The sequence below is a fragment of the Nannospalax galili genome, unplaced genomic scaffold (assembly GCF_000622305.1).
Source record: "Nannospalax galili isolate Female #2095 unplaced genomic scaffold, S.galili_v1.0 scaffold690, whole genome shotgun sequence".
NCBI lineage: Eukaryota > Metazoa > Chordata > Mammalia > Rodentia > Spalacidae > Nannospalax > Nannospalax galili.
In genome coordinates this window covers 3,167,190-3,186,534 of record NW_008329288.1, presented here as the reverse complement: position 1 = coordinate 3,186,534, position 19,345 = coordinate 3,167,190, and the positions used below count along the sequence as shown (strand labels likewise).

The window sequence follows — 19,345 nt, the reverse complement described above, 5'->3', positions numbered from 1 at the left end:
AAAAAAAAAAAAAAATCTGAGTCCCAACCTGAGGTATTTGAATGAAATTGGTCAGTAATGCAGCCTGAGCAGAACTGGGACCAGGGCCAAGGAATGGAAAACAGGTGGGCGTTTCTGACCATTCACCTCATTTCCCCTCTTCTTTCCCCTATGGGTTCCTTTTCGGAAGCCTCCTTTGCCTATACACCCGCAGGTAAGCAGTTTCTACCCTGTGGGATTCAGACCCTCCCCATCTCTTCTTTCACCAATTTCCCCTCTCATCTTCCCCAGTGTCCTTTCCACACTCAGAGGGCCTCTCTGGAGCCAGTCCCAGGTAATTCCTTTGGCCTGTCTCCTAAGGATAACTGCTTCTAAGGAGAACATACCTTTCTCTCCACGCCTCACTGCCTTCTTGTGTTGAGTCTCTTACAGTTCTTAACTATCATACTGTCCTGTGACTCTTGATTCCTGCCACCTCCTTCCCTTTTGCTGGCTTCTTTTGGCTCTCCATTCCCAACATTCACCTGCTCCCCCTCAGGCCACCCATGGGCCTTGGTCCTTCTGCCTACCCATGGCTGGCAGATTCCTGGCCCCACCCATCTCGAAGCCCCTCAGCCCAGGAACCCCGGGGAAGCTGCTGCCCCAACAATCCTGACCCAGATGATAGATACTACAATGGTGAGGAGTTCTAATTCCCTCAGAGGCACACCTACCCTGTCTCCCTACACCCAGCCCTCCCCCACATCCACCTCTCACTCCTTCTGTCAACCTACTAGGGGAAACTGAAGGGATTTAAGGAATCCTAGTCTTCCTAAAGTTTGTTAGTCCTTGGAGGATGGGGGATAGGACTTGGACTTGAGTCACAGAACAACTCCCAGACCCAATCTTTGTCTTGGTTTGACATGTCAGATTTGGGGTGGGGGAGGAAGTTGATCCCATGGGATCTCCTTCTGCCTTCCATTTTCCTTTTGTCCCCTATGTTTGTGTTTCTGCCCCCTGTCTCCTCCCCTGGGCCTCCCTCTTTCTTCTCCTCAGAAGCAGGAATCTCCCTGTACCTGGCTCAGACTTCCCGAGGTGCTAATGCCCCTGGTGAGGGTCCTGTCTACAGTACCATTGACCCTGTAGGGGAAGAGCTACAGACCTTCCATGGAGGGTTCCCTCAACATTCTTCTGGGGACCCAGGCACCTGGAGCCAGTATGCTCCTCCAGAATGGAGCCAGGGGGACAGTGGTATGATCCCAATCCCCAACACCCTCATTTTAGCCCTGTGTACAATATCCTCCACCCTCCGGCTTGGCCCTGTACTTCCTTCTGACATGCTGCCTCATCTCTGGCTCTTTCCTGCATGCTCCCTGTGGGCCCCTATTTCCTCTCCTCAGGAGCCAGAGGAGGCAAAGTGAAGCTTCTGGGAAAACCGGTGCAGATGCCGTCTCTGAGCTGGTCAGAAGCCCTGCCACCACCTCCTCCTTCATGTGAGCTGAGCTGCCCAGAGGGGCCTGAGGAGCTGGAGGGCAGGTAAGGATAGTATCAGCCCAGCTGCAGATGCTTGTAACACATGGAGCAGCCCAAGACCTCCTGGGGTGGGGAGGGGGCAGACATGCTGGCAAAAGAAGGTGTGAAGTCACCCACTCCTTCCCTCCTCTTCTGCCTTTTTTACCCCAGTTCAGAGCCAGAAGAGTGGTGCCCACCAATGCCTGAAAGAAGCCATTTGATCGAGTCAAGCACCAGTGGAGCTCGTCTGGTGGCTCCATCCCGAGGGGAAACTCCCTCTCCCACACCCTCCTACGGACAGCAGTCCACAGCCACTCTTACCCCCTCGCCTCCTGACCCTCCCCAGCCCCCTACTGACATCCCCCATCTCCATCAGATGCCCAGGTAGGGAGGTATAGGACACCTTGCACATTCTAGGTCCTGAGTATATATTTATTCAGGGGGTGACTGGGTAGATGAATGGATCGATGAAGTGGGGACAGAGGTCTCATGGCTGTGTCCAGGTGGAAGTGTCATGTGGAGAGGAAGGTGGAGACTGACAGAACTCTCCCTAATCCTTCAGGCTGTCTCTTTGTAGAGTAGGTCTGCAATCTTCCAAGGTATTGCAGACATGGATGTAGTCATGCTTCCCTAGTTCGTGGCTTTGTGGGCAACAGTTTGTGTCTTGTCCATTAGAATACTAGGCTGCGCATACAGCACAGCACCTGGCATATAGTAGGCTCCTGGTTTTAAGGAATGAACAAAATGCTAAGACCTCATGTCATTGCAGGAGGGTGCCTTTTGGGCCAAGTTCCCCTCTCAGTGTATCCCAGCCTACTTTGAGTAGCCAGGAAGGGAGGTCTGTTGGCCTGAGTGCTGCCCCCACAGCCTCCTATCACCCCAGCCCTGTCCTTAGTACAGCCAGCAGTGCCCCAGGTGAGTCTGCCGTCTCTCAACTTGCTCCCATTTCATTGTACCTCCTCAAAGCTGTTCTCCCTTCACCTTCAGCACCCTTTTACAGTGCCCTCTCATACCTGCTCTCTCTCATCTCCTAATACTACAGGGAGGACCCGACAGGTGCCTGGGGAGATGACCCCCCAACTCCATGGACCCCGTGCCCGAATCCGGAAGAAACCCAAGGCTCTTCCCTACAGGAGGGAGCACAGTCCTGAGGGTGAGGGAGGCCCTGGACCTGGGAGATAGTGACAGGAGAGGGGACAGGCATGAAACAAAGGAGAATGGAGCAGGTGAAATCAAACCTTGGGCCATTTACTTGCCTCCAGGTGTCAGGGATGGAGATGGGAGAAATATTAGTGTTAGGAAAATCAGGACATTCTGCTAAAAAGAGGTTTTTCCCTAGACTTGCCCCCGCCACCCTTGCCACCACCAGAAGAAGAGGCAAGCCGGCCTTTGGGAGTGAGAACAGCAGGCAGCATGTCCTCTCTGGAGCGAGAGCAAAGTGGGGAGAGGAGAGTGCTGCAGGCAGTGCCTCTAGGGGCCCAACGTGGGCACCACCCAGATGGTAAGGAGGACCAGGGCGGTGGGAGGGGACTGGAAGCTGTTAGTAGCCCAGATGGTTCCCGTCTCACCTGTCAACTTCATGTACCTGGTCAACATTGACGTTGACCCTTGTCTTTCTCACTCTCTCTAAGCAAAAGTCCTCAGAGTCCCCAAGATGTTTCCTTTCCCAGCACTGAAGTCCAGGATGCGAAAATAGTGGGGTCTGGGTGCTCTGTTCTCACTTCTCTAAACTCTCTGTGTTTGGGGGTTCCCCACTTGTTTCTGAGCCCCTGTCATGCCAAGGTCATGTGCTACGTATTCTGCTTCTCTTTAGCCCCCACCTTGTCAGAACCCAGTACCTGTCCCTCAGTTAACTCCCAGAAAGGGAAGAGTGGACAGGGCAGCCCACTGGCATGCAGTGACATTCTGCCTCCCCCCTGGGCCCAGCTGCACTTCTCTGCTGCACTGCAGAAGAGGCCTGGCTCCCATACAGCAGACCAAGCTTCCTGACCCACGGCCAGGACACTAGTACCTGTTCCACTGCTGGCAGTAACTCTTCCAGAGGTTCTAGCAGCTCTCGGGGATCTCGGGGCCCTGGGCGGAGCCGGAGCCGGAGTCAGAGCCAGAGGCCAGGACAGAAACGTCGAGAGGTAGGGACCAAAGATTATAAAGAAACAGAGCAAAGGGCTGGGAGGATGGGCCAAATGGTGACTGAAAACAAGGAAGTAGGAAAGGGCTTGCTGAGGAGATCAAAAGGAGAGGGCCCATTGAGGGTGGGAAGGGAGGAGTCCTTGAGAAGAAATGATGGGGTAAAGACAGGATAAGAGTGGCACTTAAGAGCCTGAGTAGTGCATAGGAGAAGTGGTTTGAGAGAAAGGCTCATCCTATCCTATGGCTTCTCACCAAACAGCACCCTCTCCCTTTCCTTAGGAACCAAGATAACCCTTGATGAAGCAATGAGCATATCAAGGGTTCCACAGGGAAAGGGTGGGAAACATCTCCCCTGGTTAATGGATGCGAGCCAAGAGGAGCAAGGACAGGACTGTCTTCCTTCCTAGCAATGATGCTTGTGACTCACTGAAGCCCATTGCCCTCAGCGGCTTCAGCTGGTTTGAAAACCAGAGAGCAAGTTCTTCCCTTCTCATCTCTTTCTGACTAAGACATGTTTGTAAAAAAGGCAATAAAAAGCCTGATCTGAGACCTGGGGTCTGTCTTTTTGTGCAGTATTTTGATCAGAAGGGGGCTGTGAAAGTCTATAGATAATACATTGGTAGCTTCTGCATCCTTTTGACCTTCTGTCGAAAGTGCATGATGAGGACAGATGATAAATGATATTGGCCTATCCTGCTTTCCAAAGGAACTGAAGACCACTGTCTACCAGTATGTTAATCAGTTGTTCGCTACTATAGCAAAATATCTCATACAAACAACTTAAAGGAGAAAAGACTTATTTCAGCTGAAGATTTCAGTCAGTTGGCTGACTCTTGTTTCTTGGCTGTTTTAAGGCAGAGCATCATGTTGAAGAGAGTGAGGTAGAGCAGAGCTGCTTACCTCATGACAGCCAGGAAGCAGAAAGAGCCATATAGGAAGTGGCCAGGGCAAAATGTACCTTTAAAGACATGCTCCTAGTGACTTACTTCCTTCAATTATACCTTACCTGTTAGAAGCCCATTGATGCAGCTAGTGCCTTCATGATGCAGTTACCTCTCAATAGGACCATCAGTTGGGGTATAAGACTCAAACACATGGGCCTCTTGGAGGAACATTTCATATTCAAACCACAATACCATGTTACAATTCGAAGGAGTTTTCACATAACCAACAAGTAGACACTTGCCCCACCTTCAGAAGGTCAAGCTGAACTTTTCTTTAATGCCCTCTTCTGGGGCCTATCTGTTCTTCTGTAAAGGAACACATGCCTTATAGTAAACAATAAGTTTTAAAAACACAAAGAAAGCTCAGTATGGTGACACTTGCCTATGATCTCAGCACTTGGGAGGTGGAGGCAGGAAGGCATTTAAGGCCAACCTTGGCTACATAGAAAGTTTAAGGCTTCAACTCTATGACTAGCCTGGACCCTCTTAGTCCTGACCCTGACCTTGCCTTCTACTTTGACCTGTGTGTGTGTGCAAATCCCCCTTTCACCTTCAGTGTAGCAAAAAGAGTTGGAATGTTTTCATAAGGAATTTTTTCAGAAAGTTAAAAGAAAAACAAAAGTCAAAAAAGAAAAAACAAATAGAACGGATATGTATCCTGGGGAACCCCCCCCCACCATTTCTCCTCTTGAGATCATGCAAATCAGCCCAAACTGGCCTGCTAAGCACAGGTCAGGAAACTTGGTCACACTGTTTGGCTTCCTAACTCAAGTGGTCTCCAGATAGAGCTGCTGGGTTTGGGGGACTTGAGGCTACTGAATCACAACCCTCCCCCCATCTTCCTTGGTTCTGATCATACTCTGTATCACAGCATAAACCTGCAAGTTCTGCCCAGAACCTTTCCCTCCATGTATAGGAGATTTGGGTCTGCCTGCCTTTCAGTGGCTTTCAGTGGTTCAGGACTCAAAATTCCTGCACCAATGTCTGTCTCTGTTCTGTAGTCTTGTCTGAAAAGTGTTTACTAGGTGGTTCTACCTTTTGTGGAATTGAGCTACTTCATTTATTTTAAAGAACTCATCTGGGACTGGTCTCTAGGGAGCAGGGCTGGGACTGCAGGAAACAGGATTTGGCTTCCCAAGATTCACAGACCCTGAAGCTCTCCCACTTGGCCTTTAACTACCTTCTGCTTGAATGCTGGTGGATGCACCTCATTCCCCCTTCAATTGTAGACCAGAAATGAGGATTTAGAAACAAGGAATGCTTGATTCATTCCCTAATTCAGGTAATTCTTACACCTCTGCAGGTGCTGTTACCAAAACAAAGCCCAAAGAACGATGTCACAGGACTCAAGTCTTTATAGAATTCTACAGTATTACTTACTACTGTAAGTTCTACAGTTTTATAGAATCAGGTTCCTTAAGCTCACAGTGACAATGACATGAGGATGATGCCTTGCTCCCATGTTCTCTTTTTCTTCAGCCTCCTTCATTGACCTAACTTTGAACTCTTGGCTGTGGCACTAGGTAGGGTCCATTGCATAGATAGTCTTCTTTGTTTTCCTTGCATGGCGTGGCTGGGGAGAGGCCTGAGCTGGCCTCTAGGGGAGGGGCCCAGGTAGGATTGAGAGAGGTCTTCTAAGCACCTTCTGCCATGGCCCTCTGCACCAACCATTCCTGTCCTCCATGAAGAAGATACTATTGGCTTCCCGTAATCCACACAGGTAGAGATAGCAGGAGGCATGCTTAGGCCAAAGGCTCTGATTGTACGGGGTAGTAAGGGGCTGGAACAGAGGAGAGAGAGTCTGGTACAGATGAAGATGTTCTCTTGTTCCCAGGAGGATCCAGGTCTGCTTAGATCTTATTTTGGTTTGCTTTCATTTGTTTAACAATCCCAGGAGAAGAACTCTCCAGGAGCCCAGCACAAAGGTGGACCTCTATTGCAAAGAAGCATAGGCCAAGATCTAAAGACCACAGGCAAGTCTTGTGGGCAGACAGGATAGTGGTCTGCATGCTCTTCTGGCCATCTCAGGGATAGTTCAGGAAGAATCTGGAAGTTGAAGGGGAGTGGAGTTACTTATCACCTGCTCCTCTCTCCTACTAGGCCCCAGGATCCCTTTTGGCTTTTCCCAGATAATCCTAGTCAAGATCACTATGTTAGCCAAGCAGACCGATACTCACCAGCAGCCTTGGGCACAGGATGGCTGAGCTGATTTTGCTGTAAGGAGATCTTAGAGTCAGGGGGCCAGGGCGGCAGCCCCCTACCTAAGTGCTGAGTGTGACTAATTTCAGCATCTTCCAGCCACTCTGGTCTCCACTCCCACAGAGGCAGAGAGAAGCTTCGAGTCAGGAGGAGGTCATCCCGAGGGGAGGGAGGTGATGAGGCATCTGACAGGGAGGGGAGATAGGTCAGCAGAGGGCCCAACTTTTAGTCTCTAAGGACCAGCTTAGGGTGGGAAGCATAGGACTGGTTTAGGGTATACATCCTGCCTTAAACATAACCTAGCTTAACTCAGTCCATCAGTTCCAGTGGTTGTACCCCCTGGGCCTGACCCATGCGTTTCTTCAGAGAGTAGTTTGAGTTGTTTCCTCACAGCCCAGTTCTGGCTCTGCACACTCTCCCTTCACTATCCTTTAGGTAGCCTCCTTCCTGCATTACGGGCACTTTTAGCCTGAATAATCTTTGCCCTGTCATATGCTACAAGCCTTGTCAATTTTCTTAGGGTCCAAAGGTAGGGCATGGGGGATCTGCAGCGTACATAGGAAGTAAACTTTCAAGGGACTAATGAGCCACAAATTACCTTCTGCTGACACAGAAACAATGAGCTCAGATGCTTCTTAGCCTCAGTCATGGACTGGCAATCATGAGGCTTGGAAGCACAGCAGGAGAGAAGAGATATATGAAACACGGAAAACAGAGAGTGGCTGTGGAGCAGCCCTTCCTGAGACCCACATGTGGGAAATGGCAGTCCTAGAGGTAAGGGTCACTCAACTGGCTGTCTCTAGGCTTTAGAACTGGACAGTCTGTCCTTGTTCTATGAGGGATCTTGAACAAGTTAATACATCTGTCTGACTTAGGTTTCCTGATTTGGAAAACACGGGTAATGAATATTCCTCATGGAGTTGCTAATATTAATGCATATAAAGCACGTCTCCCAGTACCTGGGATATAGCAATCATTCAATTAAAAAAAAAAAAATCACCATCACCTCCTTTTTTTTCTGAAACAAAGTTTCACTCTATAGCTCAGGCTCACCTGGAATGCCTGATCCTCCTGCCGCAGCTGCCCAAATACTGAGGTTACAGGCATGTGTCACCATACTGCCTAAAACTAATTGTTTCAATAACAACAAGGGTGACAATGACTAGGAACTCTTGCCTCTTGAGCAAGATTTTGGGGAGAAGGAGAGCTGTATCCACTCTAAGGAAGAAAGGTAGGGGTGATCCCACATACCAATGAAGACACAATCAGTCTCTCTGGACTCCAGACCAAAACCAAAGCTATCCACAGCTACTGCCAGGGCACGGGCAAAGTGGGCATCAGCGAGGAAGGAGCCATCTGAGGAGCTGACCAGGCTGGCCCTGGCGCTGGGCGCGTTGTCTTCAGAAGCTGAGCCCCAACCATTAGCCAGGGAGCCCTCACTGGGGGTGGGAGTGGGGCAAGTCCGAGGTGGGCACAGTAGGCTCCCGACCTCTGATTCTGCCCCTCTACCAGCCCTGCCCATATTGGCTAGCCCTGAAGCTGTTGGGATGCTGATGTAGCCATAGGTTGTTGGTGGTGAAGGAGCCCTTGGCAGAGGAGAGACACTGTTCCTACAAAAAGGCAAGAATGGGAGATGGTAAAGGGGTTAGGGTGTGGTAGCAGGAACATGGCAATTACGCATACTCCGTATCATTCACGGCTGGAGTGCCTTCAGCTCTTCCAGGCTGCTCACCTGGGTGTCTCTTCACCCTCACTGAGCTCCAGGCACAGGGCCACCTCTTCAGGAGTCAGCACACTGTCCTGGTCCTCCTCTAGGGACGACAGTGAGGAGCTGGACAGGTGGCTGGAAGCTAGGCTGGGACCAGAGAGAGAAGAGGCCTGGGGGCTGGGGGCCCTGGAAGGAGTAAGGATGGGGAGGGGAGTGGCTGGCAGTGGGTCAGAGGAGGGAGCTTGGGGCTTATCCACACACCTGGTTGAGAAAGGTAAGGAGGGCAGATTGGTTAGTGGTGTTCTTCAGCTCCACCCCTCCCAGTCCGGGTCTAATCCCAGTAACACTTCCTATGTCCTTAGTGTCCCTGCTTCTTGACCCGTGCCTTCTTACTGGGTCTGTTGACTCTGAGTAGGGGTTCCACAAAGAGAACGGGGTGTTGGAGGGAGCGGATGAGTAGCCAGCTCATGGGAGTTGCGTTGGAGCTGTGGTCCCAGGGCTCGCCAGGCAACCAGGGCACGGGGTGCTGCTCCTGGGGAACAAGAGTTTGAGCCTGAGAACAGTCCAGATTCCAATGTGTTGAGAATCCAATCTGCAATCCACTTAACCATGTTCTCCAACAGGGAAGAAAGGAGGGAAGAGTTAGTGGGCTTGAAAGCCTGCCTCACCCCTCACTTACCCGGACTTTGGTAAAGGTTCTTGGAAGCTCTGTTTCCAAACTCCCAGGGCCAGAGTTCCATGGGGTGGCTGCCCCGGAGTAGTGGGGAGCTGTTGGCTTGGTGTAGCTCTGCAAGGGAAAAGCAGCTTTTCAGACCCTAATCATAGGTTCTGTCTTTAGCCTTGTTATTCACTCAGTTCCTGGGGCCTTGAACCTACAGAAAGAAGGAATAAACAATCTCTTCCTGCTCCCATCTTCCTCCAGGCAGCCTTGATAGGAACACTGGCCTTGGAGTCAAAAAAGCTGTCCTTTAGCCTGGACCAGCTGTGTGACCAGCAAAATCCATCAACCCTCTGAACCTCAGGCTCATTTGTAAACATCCATGCCAAAGAATGATTTTGAGGATTCAATAAAAATAGATTGCAAAGTTCCTGGCCTCAGATAGATACTGTCTAAGCCAATTTTATTTTCCTTGACCACATAAATTTCAGTTTTCCTGATCTCTGTTTCCTCACAGTGCTGCTTTCCTCATCAATTTTGGCTCTATGAAGACAAATATTCCTCTTGTTGGAGAGAATCTATTAAGAATTTTCATTTCTCACATTGGGACTATCTCATATGGTTAGCTCTACCCTAAGAAACTTGAATGTTTTGCACTTGGGGAGAAGGGAAGATGAGGGTTGGGGTGGGGTGAAACAGGGATAAGTGAAGAACTAAACCACAGGCTAGCAAGCCCCAGACCTAAACCACAGGCTAGGAAGCCTCAAGGCAGAATTGGAAGCTTCCTAAGAAATGCCCATAGGAACAAAGATGTAGCTCAGTTGTTGGGCACATGCTTAGTATGTGTGAAGCCCCAGGTCCAGTCTCTAGCATCAAGGGGAAAAAAATAAAAGAAAGAAGAAAGGGAGGGAAGAGAGAGGCAGAGAAGAGGGAGGGGGGAGGGAGGGAAGAAGACAGAAATGGCTATAAAAAATAACTTGCTTTTTTCTAGTAGCATTAATGTTCCAAGAGGGATTGTACTAACAATATTCCATTAAAGGCAGTGTGGTTCTCCACACAGGAAGACTGTTTTTCTGTTTTTGTTTTGAGGATTGAAGCCAGAGCCTTATGCATGCTGACTACAGCTCTACCACTGAGCTTACACTCCCAGTCCTCTACATGAGACTTATTTGAACTATTTTCAGCTGGCATTTCATTACTACCCAGGATTTATAATGCAATAGCTCTGAGGCAAAATGGAAAAGAATGTCATCTTTGTGACTATTTAGAGCCATATAAAATTTTCCATATTGGGCCGGGTGTGGTGGCACACGCCTTTAATCCCAGCACTTGGGAGGCAGAGGCAGGTGGATCTTTGTGAGTTCAAGGCCAGCCTGGTCTACATAGTGAGTTCTAGGACAGCTGGGGCTACAAGGAGACCCTGCCTCAAAAAAGACAAAAAAATTACTCTTCATCTATCTTTGTTTTCTAAATAAAGTTGAATTCTATCTACTTATAAACAATTGACTGTAAAGGCATTTGATAAGCCTTTCTAATCAGTTCAGATGATCTTATAAAGATGGCAGGGAGAGTGCAGGGCTGTGATCTGCAGGCCACCAGCAAGGAAAACAGTCTTTGGGAGCAGAGAATTTCTTAAGGGAGTCCTAGGGGATTTACTAGCCTTTGGAGGCAGACAATCTTGGCTTCAAAGTTGAACTCTGCATCTTATTTTGGGATTTTGAACAAGTTACCCAGTTATTCTGATGTTCTTTTCCTGTCTGAAAAATTAGAGAAATAATGTCCACCCAGTCCATCGTGAAGAAATGAGACAGTGGGCTAAGTAAGGCAGCTAGCACAGAGAAGTTGCTCGAGAAACGGAGGTTATAATTGTTTCTCTGTAGAAAAGTGAAAACAGGCAGCTGGAATTGATGAGAAAAAATCTGTGCAGAAAGAACTAGGGCCATCTCTTGATATTATTATTATTATTATTATTATTATTTTATTATTTTGAGACGGCCTTCCTGTAGCCCTGGCTGGCCTGGAACTCACTATGTAAACCAGGCTGGCCTTGGACTCACAGAGATCCGCCTGCCTCTGCCTCCCAAGTGCTGGGATTAAAGATATGTACCACCATGCCCAACACATTTCTTGATATTATAAGGGGCTGGGTCCAGGATCCCTTGAAGGCACCTGATTCCAGAGATGCTCAACTTTCTTATATAAAATTTAATATTTGCACATGGCCCACTCTATCCTACAGTGTATTTTAAACCATATCTCAGTTACTTATATAACACTGTACATGCTCTATAAATAGTTCTTGTGCTGTATTGTTTAGGGGATAATAATAAGAAAGGCAGATGCAATTATTAAAATATTTTCCTTCCTGAAGTGAGTTTGTGAATGCAAAATCTGTGGATACAGAGGGCCAATTACACATATTCCTCTCTGAAAAGTGTGCTGGCAGTCGGTGCCCAAGGAAATCTGTGTATAACATGTGGGACATGGGTTCCTGAAAACCTAAGGCTTTCTTCAGCACCGGTCATCTTGGGCCAATCTCTGGCAATAGTTGTGTGCCAGTCAGCTTACTGGATCGTTAAGAGGGCAAGGGCTGTGCCTGGTGTCTCTTGCATCTACTCTGCCTGGCAGGTAGTGGTGCTTGTTAAATATTCTCTAAGTCAAACTGACTGCACACCCAAGGCCCACTACTGCAAAGAAAAGCTGAATGCTGTAGGGATGAGGAAAGTGGCCTGTGTCCACTGGAAGAGAATGGGAGCCGGGAGGCCTCAGCCCACACCCAGCTTCGATCCTGGTCCCACCACCCTCTGCCCCAAAAGATGGCTCATCTCCTTATCCTTACCCTGCTTCTTTTTGGCTTTCCAAGCTTCTGCAGGGGCCAGAGACAAGCGTGGGGAAGAGAGTCCCCTGCGGCTGCAGAGACTATCTGAGCTGGGCCAGGGGCTAGAGGTCCCAGCCAGTTGGGACGGGAGGCGCCTGGCAACTGGTGCCTGGGGGCTTGGCCGGACTAGAGGGCTGGAGGGAAGCTCTGCGATGAGGGAGCCGTAAAAAGTGCTGGTGTCTGGAAGCAGAGGCACACCAGGGCTCCGGGGGTCCCAGGAGATCACTGTCATAAAAATGACAAGAGGAGTTATGGTGAGCACATTGCACACTACCTCTGCACTCTCCATCCCTGCAGTCCCTGCCTCACGGGGCATGCTCACAGGAGCGCCTGCAGTCTAATTGGTCCCTGGGGTCCACTCCCAGCCGACTGCTGAGGCTGCTGCTGCTGCTGAGGTCTCGAGAGCCCGAGGCAGAACGCCAGGTGTCTGCCAGCCAGGGGGAGTCGCTGTGATCCATCCTGGAGCAGTGGCAGGGGTAGCAGGGTGAGGAAGAAGGAAACAGAGAGAAACGAGAACCAAATTAGCTAAGACCTCAGAGGGCAGCAGCAGTAGAGGAGGACGCCTTTCCTTTTATCCTTACTGCTGTTTGTCAGCACTTCACAGACCCCTTTGGACCTCTGACCTGGTACCCCCAACTCAGCATACCTTTCTATCTTGGGATCAGGAAGCCAAGCTGCCTACAGCTGGGAGGTATTAGGAAGGACAGTTATGGATGGTGAGGGGCAAAGAACAAATATGGAGCCAGACAAACCTGAATGGAAAATTCCTACTTGCCACAGTTAAGCTGTATTATCCCAGCAAGCAAACTAAACCTATTAGTGTCTCTGAGTCCCCATTTCCTCAAATATTAAATGGCAACAAACAGACTCTGTGTAAGACTGATGTGAATTTAGCTGAGGAAATGTGAAGTCACTTAACTGGCAGAGCAGAAGTTTGCTCTGTTGTATGTTGGTGTCCAACTGCCTGAATAATCCTTGAAGAACAGTGATTTGACCAAGGTACTTCTCTGCCTAGAGCCTTTAAGTGCTCCCTATTTACCAAGATGGAGCTAAGGTGCCTAGCATGGCTAGAGGGATCTTCTTTGATCTAGCTTCCAGCTTCCCAACTTATCCTTTGTTCTAAGTCATTTCCTACCTTATCCCCTCACCAGACCAAATGGCTTATGCTTTTCTGTGAATATAGCAGGCTGTTTCTCCCTCTTCCCATTCTTCTGGTCAGGGTAAATGTGGGCTTCTCTTTCATCTGTGTTCTCTGCCCTGGCCCCTTCTGTGTATGTGATACCTACTGAACTGGCACCTCCAGGTTGTTCTCCTGCCTGTCTCTTCCTGATCAAGTTTCTCATGGATGGAGTCTATTCCAAAGGAACAAATGAACCAATCAGGGTAGAATTTCCCTCAAGAACAAAGGAGACGGTCCCAGGGAACAGAGCAGACAAAGCCCAGTGGGTAGTTGAAAGACAGAAGCCAGAGAAGCCAGAAAAACTCAGGAACATGCCAGGCAGCTTGGAACTGCTCTGGGTGAGAATCTGAAAGGAAACTGGCAGCCTAAGGCCTGATACATCTAGTATCAGCACAATAGGTGCTTAGTAAACTCCTGATGAGTAATTCAGACCTGAAATGCAAAGACTACCAAGTCAGCAAAGAGAGGAAATGATCTTTAAGTGTAATACTCAGCCAATGGGGGATGAGGAGAAAAATATATTCTTTCTCAGAATCTTGTCTCACAACCACAGACTAGCCTGGTAGCCAAGCAGTTGGAGCACAAGTACCTACTGCCTGGCCCTAGTTTTGAATAATGTATAAGAATCTATGACCTAGGGGCTGAACACCCTCTGCTGGAAGTGGTAGATCATGTGCAAGACAGGTGGCTCAATAGACAATACACAGAGTTCAGTTAAGTAGACACTGGGTATATGAGGAAACAGGACCACAGAGCAGGTTCTCTCCTGCCAGCTACTAGTCCCTTAGCAGGGGTAGGTGACAAGAACACCGGATAGGAGTCAGGAGGCCAGCTGTGAAGACTTTGGCAAAATCATTTGTTTTTGAGGATTTATGTTTATGATTCAGATTGCTCAGCTGTTGAGTGGGCTACAGGGAAAGACATTCACTATCGCTTAGAGTCCAGGAGAATTTCAGTACTAAGACCCTAAACTGGCTGGCAGAAGGGTAGACCAGAACTTCATCCAATTCCTTGCCCCACCTCCACTCACTGTTGACCCCTTTGACTTTCCTGTACCTTACACTCCTCCCTTTTAGCCTCTCACCTGTGTTTTAGGATGGCATCCTCACTGGTATATCTGTACAGACCTGGGAGAAAGTGAGAGAAAGGCTAAATGCAGAGCCCAGCATCTGCCCCTGTGATATTCTGATTGAACCCAAAGAGATCTGTGCATCTGGGTTCTCCCCTCTTACCTGGGCCCAGGTGCAAACCTGCTCGGCGCCGGCGGTAGATACACACAGCAATGCCCAGCAACAACAGCCAGAGCAGAACAACACCACTGGCAATGATTTCTGGACGGCTCAAGGTGGTCCTGAGCTGCTCCAGGGTCCAGGGAGCAGGCTTACTGGGATCTCGGGCAGATTGCTCCATGGTCTGCTCTGTATGAGATGTGGAGTTCACAGGGAAGGGAAGTGGGGTAATAAGGGACCAGCAATGAGAGAGAGGAGCTGGACGTGTGAGACAGGAACAAGGGGACAGGAGGGTGGCATGGGGGCTGAAGGGTATGGGTAGGGCTTGTGGACACAGTCCCTTACCTAAAAGAAGGCAGACAGGGCTACTGGGCTCTCCAGCTCCAGCCCCAGTGACTGCAGCCACTTGCACACAGTAGGAGCCTGGCATTTGTGTGGTGATCTCCAGCTGGGTCTGCTCGCCTGCTACAGTCCAGTTGGCAGAGGCCAGTGAGGTGTTGCTCAGGCTCCAGACCTGGGGCACAAGCAAAGGTGAGCAGCTGCCCCCCAGTACCAAACCAGCAGCAGAGCCCTTCATCTGCAGATGGGCATGCAGTCAACCTGCTCTGCCATCTTCCTGGGGACTGTCTTCTCCCAGCTCCCAATAGCACCATGGTCCCTAGTTCCCTTCCTCTACCGAGTGAGAGACACTTCTCTCTAGACTGACAGAGGGGCAAAAGTAATCTGCTAAAATGTGTCCAGGAATGTGGTTAAAAGTGCTTTTGAATCACCTAGAAATTTGCTAAAGTACGAAGGCCAAACCCAGTCTTTATTTTATTTATTTATTTTTATTTTATGTGCATGAGTGTATTATCTGCATGTATGTTAGGGCAACTATGTCATGCAGTGCCCATGGAGGTCAGAAGAGGGCATTGGATCCCCTGGAACTGGAGTAAGGATGGTTGGTTAGCTGCCATGTGGGTATTGGGAACTGAACCCAGGTCCTCTGCGAGAGCAGCCAGTGCTCTTAACTGCTGAGCCATCTTTCCAGTTCCTCAAGCCCAGTCTTGAGTTTCTGATTCAGGAAGACTAGGATAGGAACTGAGAGTCTGTTTTCCTAACAAGTTCCTGGGTGATGCATCTGCTGCCAGCCCAAGAGGCACACTTTGAGCACTCCAGTCTTACAGGCTTCAATTTGACCTAGTCCGTTTTGATTCCTGGTCTGTTTCTTAGGTCTGTGATCGTAATCTTGCTTTCCAAGTGTAAGGTGAAAAGCGTAACCTAAGGCTGTCTGTGAGATGAAACAACACAGCAGTTTATAAACGCTTGGCAAGGTCTGGCAGACTAAGTAGGCCTTTGCACTTATCTGCCCAGGTGCTGGTTCTCAGTGGTCAGAGCAAGGGTATGTGGGACTCCAGGGGAGAGGAGTGTGCTGGTCTCATTAGGAAAGGCTATGTCAGCTTGTAGGGAGTACCTGGTAGCCACGAATGACACCATTATGGTTTTCAGCAGGTGGTGGGGCCCAGCTCACAAGGACACTGCTGTTCCCAGATTTTAGGGTTACTTCCTGAGGTGGGGCACTGGGCACTGGAGAAAAGAAAGAGGCTGTTAGGAGTGCTGAAGGAGAGGACTGTGCTAGGGTAAAGAGCAGTAATGAGAGACACAGAGTCAGAGTCCCACAAGGAGAAGAGATGCTTCTTACAGCTCTGTTTGCCTACCAGGAAGAAGATACTGTGCAAATAGGAGGTCCCACACCCAGACTGGACTGGGGTAGTTAAGGAGAGTCAATCAGAAGCCTGGAGAGGGGCCACTCCTGACCTTGTTCTGGCAGCCTCAGGAGCAACACATTGCTTTCAGGTCCTCGAGCCCGGCCAGAGGATGGTCTCACTTTGAACTCGTAGTCTTGGCCCCAGTGGAGGCCCCCAAGCTCTGCACACTGCAAGCCAGCCAGCCCCACCTCTGACCATGGAGCTTTCTGGTCCCCAGGGACCCTCTGGGCTCTGAACAAGGCTGTGTAGGACTCAGCAGGTGCAGCAGGGCCACTTACCTGGGAAGGAGTAGGAGGAAGGGTAAGGGACTGGGGAGCTCCTGACAGCCTCCTTGTCCTCTAGATGGGCTCTCACCTCCAGGTCCTTCACCTCACCTTCCAGCTGAGCCACACAGCTGGCCCAGGCTTGGAGCCTTTCACCAACTCTGAATTTAGCAGGGTCACATTTTCCAGCTGAATGCGAATAGCCAGAAGTTCCAGGTGTTCCTTGTGGTCCTTCAACTCTGTGGGGAGCATAGGACTAGGATGAAGCCAGAGGGAAAGGATGGAAGAGTTGGGCATCCTCTCCTCATAGAGAAACCTAGTCTCCCAGTTTCCAGGTCTAGAGTACTTCTGTTTCCATTCTAGCTCTATACAGGGGGCTCTTTACCACTTGAACCCCAATCTCAGGTTGATCCCTGTATACCCAAACCCTACTCCATACCTAGCCATACACCCTAGCTGGAGCCCCCACCTTACCTAAGACTTCATTTATTTGTGTGTGGGCGTATGTGTATGCACATTTTCATATGTGTACGTATTTATGAGCATGCACGTGAAAGCCAGAAGTTGACATTAGATATCTGCCTTTATTCCTCTCTACCTTATTTTTTAAAAATATTTTACTATTTTTATTTTATGTATATGAGTGTGTTGCCTGCATGCATGTAAATGCACCCATGTCATGCAGTGCCCATGGAAATCAGAAGAGGGTGTCAGATTCCCTTGGAACTGGAGTTATAGACGGATATTATCCACCATGTGGGTGCTGGGAATAGAACCCAGGTCCTCTGCAAGAGCAGCTGGTGCTCTTAACCACTGAGCCATCTTTCTGGTCCCCTCCACCTTATTTTTTTTGAGATAAGGCCTTCACTGAACCTAGAACTCATTGAGTAGCTAGGCTGGCTGACTAGCTCCTAAGATCCACCTGTCTTCACCACACCCCAGTGCTGGGATTATAGACACATACCATCATGCCCGACTTTTATGTAGGTGCTGGATATCTGAACTCAAGTCCTCATGCTTGTGCAGCAAGCACTTTACCCACTGAGTTATCTCCCCAGCCCCTTATGCTGGATTTTAGCTGGCCCCTGTCCTTACCCTGGACAGATACCCTGGCTGCTCGGCTCTCCCGTTGCCCTGCATGGTTGGTGGCTATACACTTATACATCCCCATGTCGCTCTTCTCTGCTTTTGCCACCAGCAGGGAATCCCCGGACACCTGTCAGGTTCAGATACTCTGTGAAGTCTTAATGTGAGGAGAAGTTTAGAGGCTGGAGGGCAGCTTGAGGCCTCCCCGTCTTCCCTTCCTCAAATCTGCCAGGGGACATGCCACCGGCAAGCAGGTCAGTCCTTTGGTGTGCCCAGGACAAGATGAAGTGTGGGGAAAGGAGTTCCAGGGGAAGGGTCTCCACTCACTGTGTGTCGCCCTGGCTGGAGGGCCAGGGGTTTCCCATCTTTCCACCATGAGACTGAGGGCTTCGGGGAGCCCCAGGGTGGCGTACACTCAAGAACCAACTGGTTGCCCACCACGACCACTGTGTCTTGAGGCTGGATCTGGAAATCCTCCTGGAGGACTGTTAGGACAGTGGGTCAGCAGGAAGCATGGTCCTGGCCTCCCCTCCCCAGAGTCCTGACTTGCCATCTCCTCACATGCTTACTCCGTCCTGCTGAACCCACTTCCTGGGCCTCCTCTGTTCAGCCTAATCTAGCTCTCTTTCCAAGACCCCAGACCTAGACCTTCCCTCATACCCTCACATTTCCCTGGACACAGGCATCTCAATCCAGCTTTGCCTCACCCTGGGCCTCCCCTCCCAAGCCTCACCAGGCACAGATAGCCTAGCACCCCGGCTCACTGCTGTGCCCAGCCGGTTGCTGGCCTCACATGTGTAGACACCCAAGAACGTTGACAGGATGTCCTGGTCATCTTGGGGCAGTCCCTTGGCAGGGGGCCACTGTAGTAGAAGGGTTCCATTAGGCAGGAGGTAGTGGAGGTCTGGGGTTGCCTTGCTCAGGGGCTGCCCATTCAGTAGCCAGCGGATTGTGGGAGGTGGCTGGCCTGAGGCTCCGCAGCTCATCTTGACTGGCTGGGAGCCTTGAAGTAGCTGGTCCTCCGGGTGAACTAGGATCTGGGGTGGAGAATCCTGAGCCTTGCATCCTGGGAGGGAAAGAGAGGCATAGCCTGACTACCAACAAGGCCCCTAGTTCCCTGCATCACACCCCTTCTGTGGCTTGTGTAAGAGTGTGCCAGGTGGCCTGAACTACTACTGAAGGTCTATTTCCAAATGAGAAGATACCTGGGAGTGCAGAAGCCCAGCATGCACCACTCTGTCTCACACGCACACTCACACACCCACACCCACACTCACACCCACACCTCACCATCATCATCATTATCATCGCTGTACTCCCACTGTTAATGAGAAGCAAGGAGCCAGACAGCCTCTTTTGCCCTGCTTGGCTGTGGATCTGGGCCCTGGATGCAGGCAGTGGATCCAGGAGTGAGGGCTAAGAGAGGGAGGGAGGGCCCCACTCACCTATGATGAACAGAAGCAGGAGAGGAGGCAGGGGACATCGGCTCAAGAGGCCCACTCCTCCAGAGCCCATGGCTGCACTCAGGCCCCTGCCCTTGTCCCACACACTTTGTCCTGCTGTTCTGAGCCTACAGTGGCCAGGGAAGGAGGGGCAGGGGTGGGGTGGTGGTAGTTGTTTGTGACTGAGACTCTGTCCCAGTAGGGAAGCGGCTTTGAGGAAACCGATGCTTCCTGCCTGGCCCTCGGTGCCTTAGAGAACTGGGAGGAGACCAGAAGCCAGAAACTGGCTTCTACACTTGAGCCATAACACGTCACCCTAACTTCAGCCCTAAGGTTTATCTCATGTCTAAATTAAGGTTTCTCTATGTATGAATGTTTTGCCAGACCATATGTAAGTGCACCATGTGCAT

The 19,345-nt window shown here is 50.1% G+C and overlaps 2 protein-coding genes across 5 annotated transcripts in view; one reads left to right on the top strand and one right to left on the bottom strand.

Annotated features, from left to right (window-relative positions):
• The window catches only part of Robo3 (roundabout guidance receptor 3), a 16,828-nt gene extending 12,680 nt beyond the window's left edge, over positions 1–4,148 (top strand). Inside the window, exons 18-28 of one of the 4 annotated variants that reach the window (XM_008835041.2) lie at positions 170–193; positions 271–313; positions 518–657; positions 1,015–1,209; positions 1,359–1,494; positions 1,642–1,854; positions 2,240–2,385; positions 2,513–2,623; positions 2,810–2,971; positions 3,421–3,599; positions 3,880–4,148. In XM_008835041.2, the coding sequence (XP_008833263.1) occupies positions 170–193; positions 271–313; positions 518–657; positions 1,015–1,209; positions 1,359–1,494; positions 1,642–1,854; positions 2,240–2,385; positions 2,513–2,623; positions 2,810–2,971; positions 3,421–3,599; positions 3,880–3,891 (1,361 nt within the window). In that variant the 3' untranslated portion in view covers positions 3,892–4,148. Of the gene's footprint in view, positions 1–154; positions 194–270; positions 314–517; positions 658–1,014; positions 1,210–1,358; positions 1,495–1,641; positions 1,855–2,239; positions 2,386–2,512; positions 2,624–2,809; positions 2,972–3,396; positions 3,600–3,879 lie in introns of all 4 variants that reach the window. The other 3 variants (XM_029564517.1, XM_029564522.1, XM_029564533.1) reach the window with 3 other exon arrangements.
• Positions 4,149–4,736: 588 nt separating this feature from the next.
• On the bottom strand, positions 4,737–19,078 carry Robo4 (roundabout guidance receptor 4). Its single transcript, XM_008835028.3, has 18 exons — positions 18,939–19,078; positions 18,227–18,559; positions 17,821–17,978; positions 17,503–17,623; positions 16,519–16,646; positions 16,194–16,422; positions 15,850–15,962; positions 14,742–14,910; positions 14,400–14,585; positions 14,252–14,294; positions 12,310–12,446; positions 11,949–12,212; positions 9,131–9,238; positions 8,845–8,983; positions 8,476–8,712; positions 7,995–8,353; positions 6,722–6,928; positions 4,737–6,590 (listed from the first exon to the last, which is right to left on the bottom strand). Exons 1-18 carry the CDS (start codon positions 19,006–19,008, stop codon positions 6,580–6,582), a joined length of 3,012 nt encoding a protein of 1,003 aa, XP_008833250.1. The 5' UTR covers positions 19,009–19,078; the 3' UTR covers positions 4,737–6,579.
• Between the last annotated feature and the right edge of the window lie 267 nt (positions 19,079–19,345).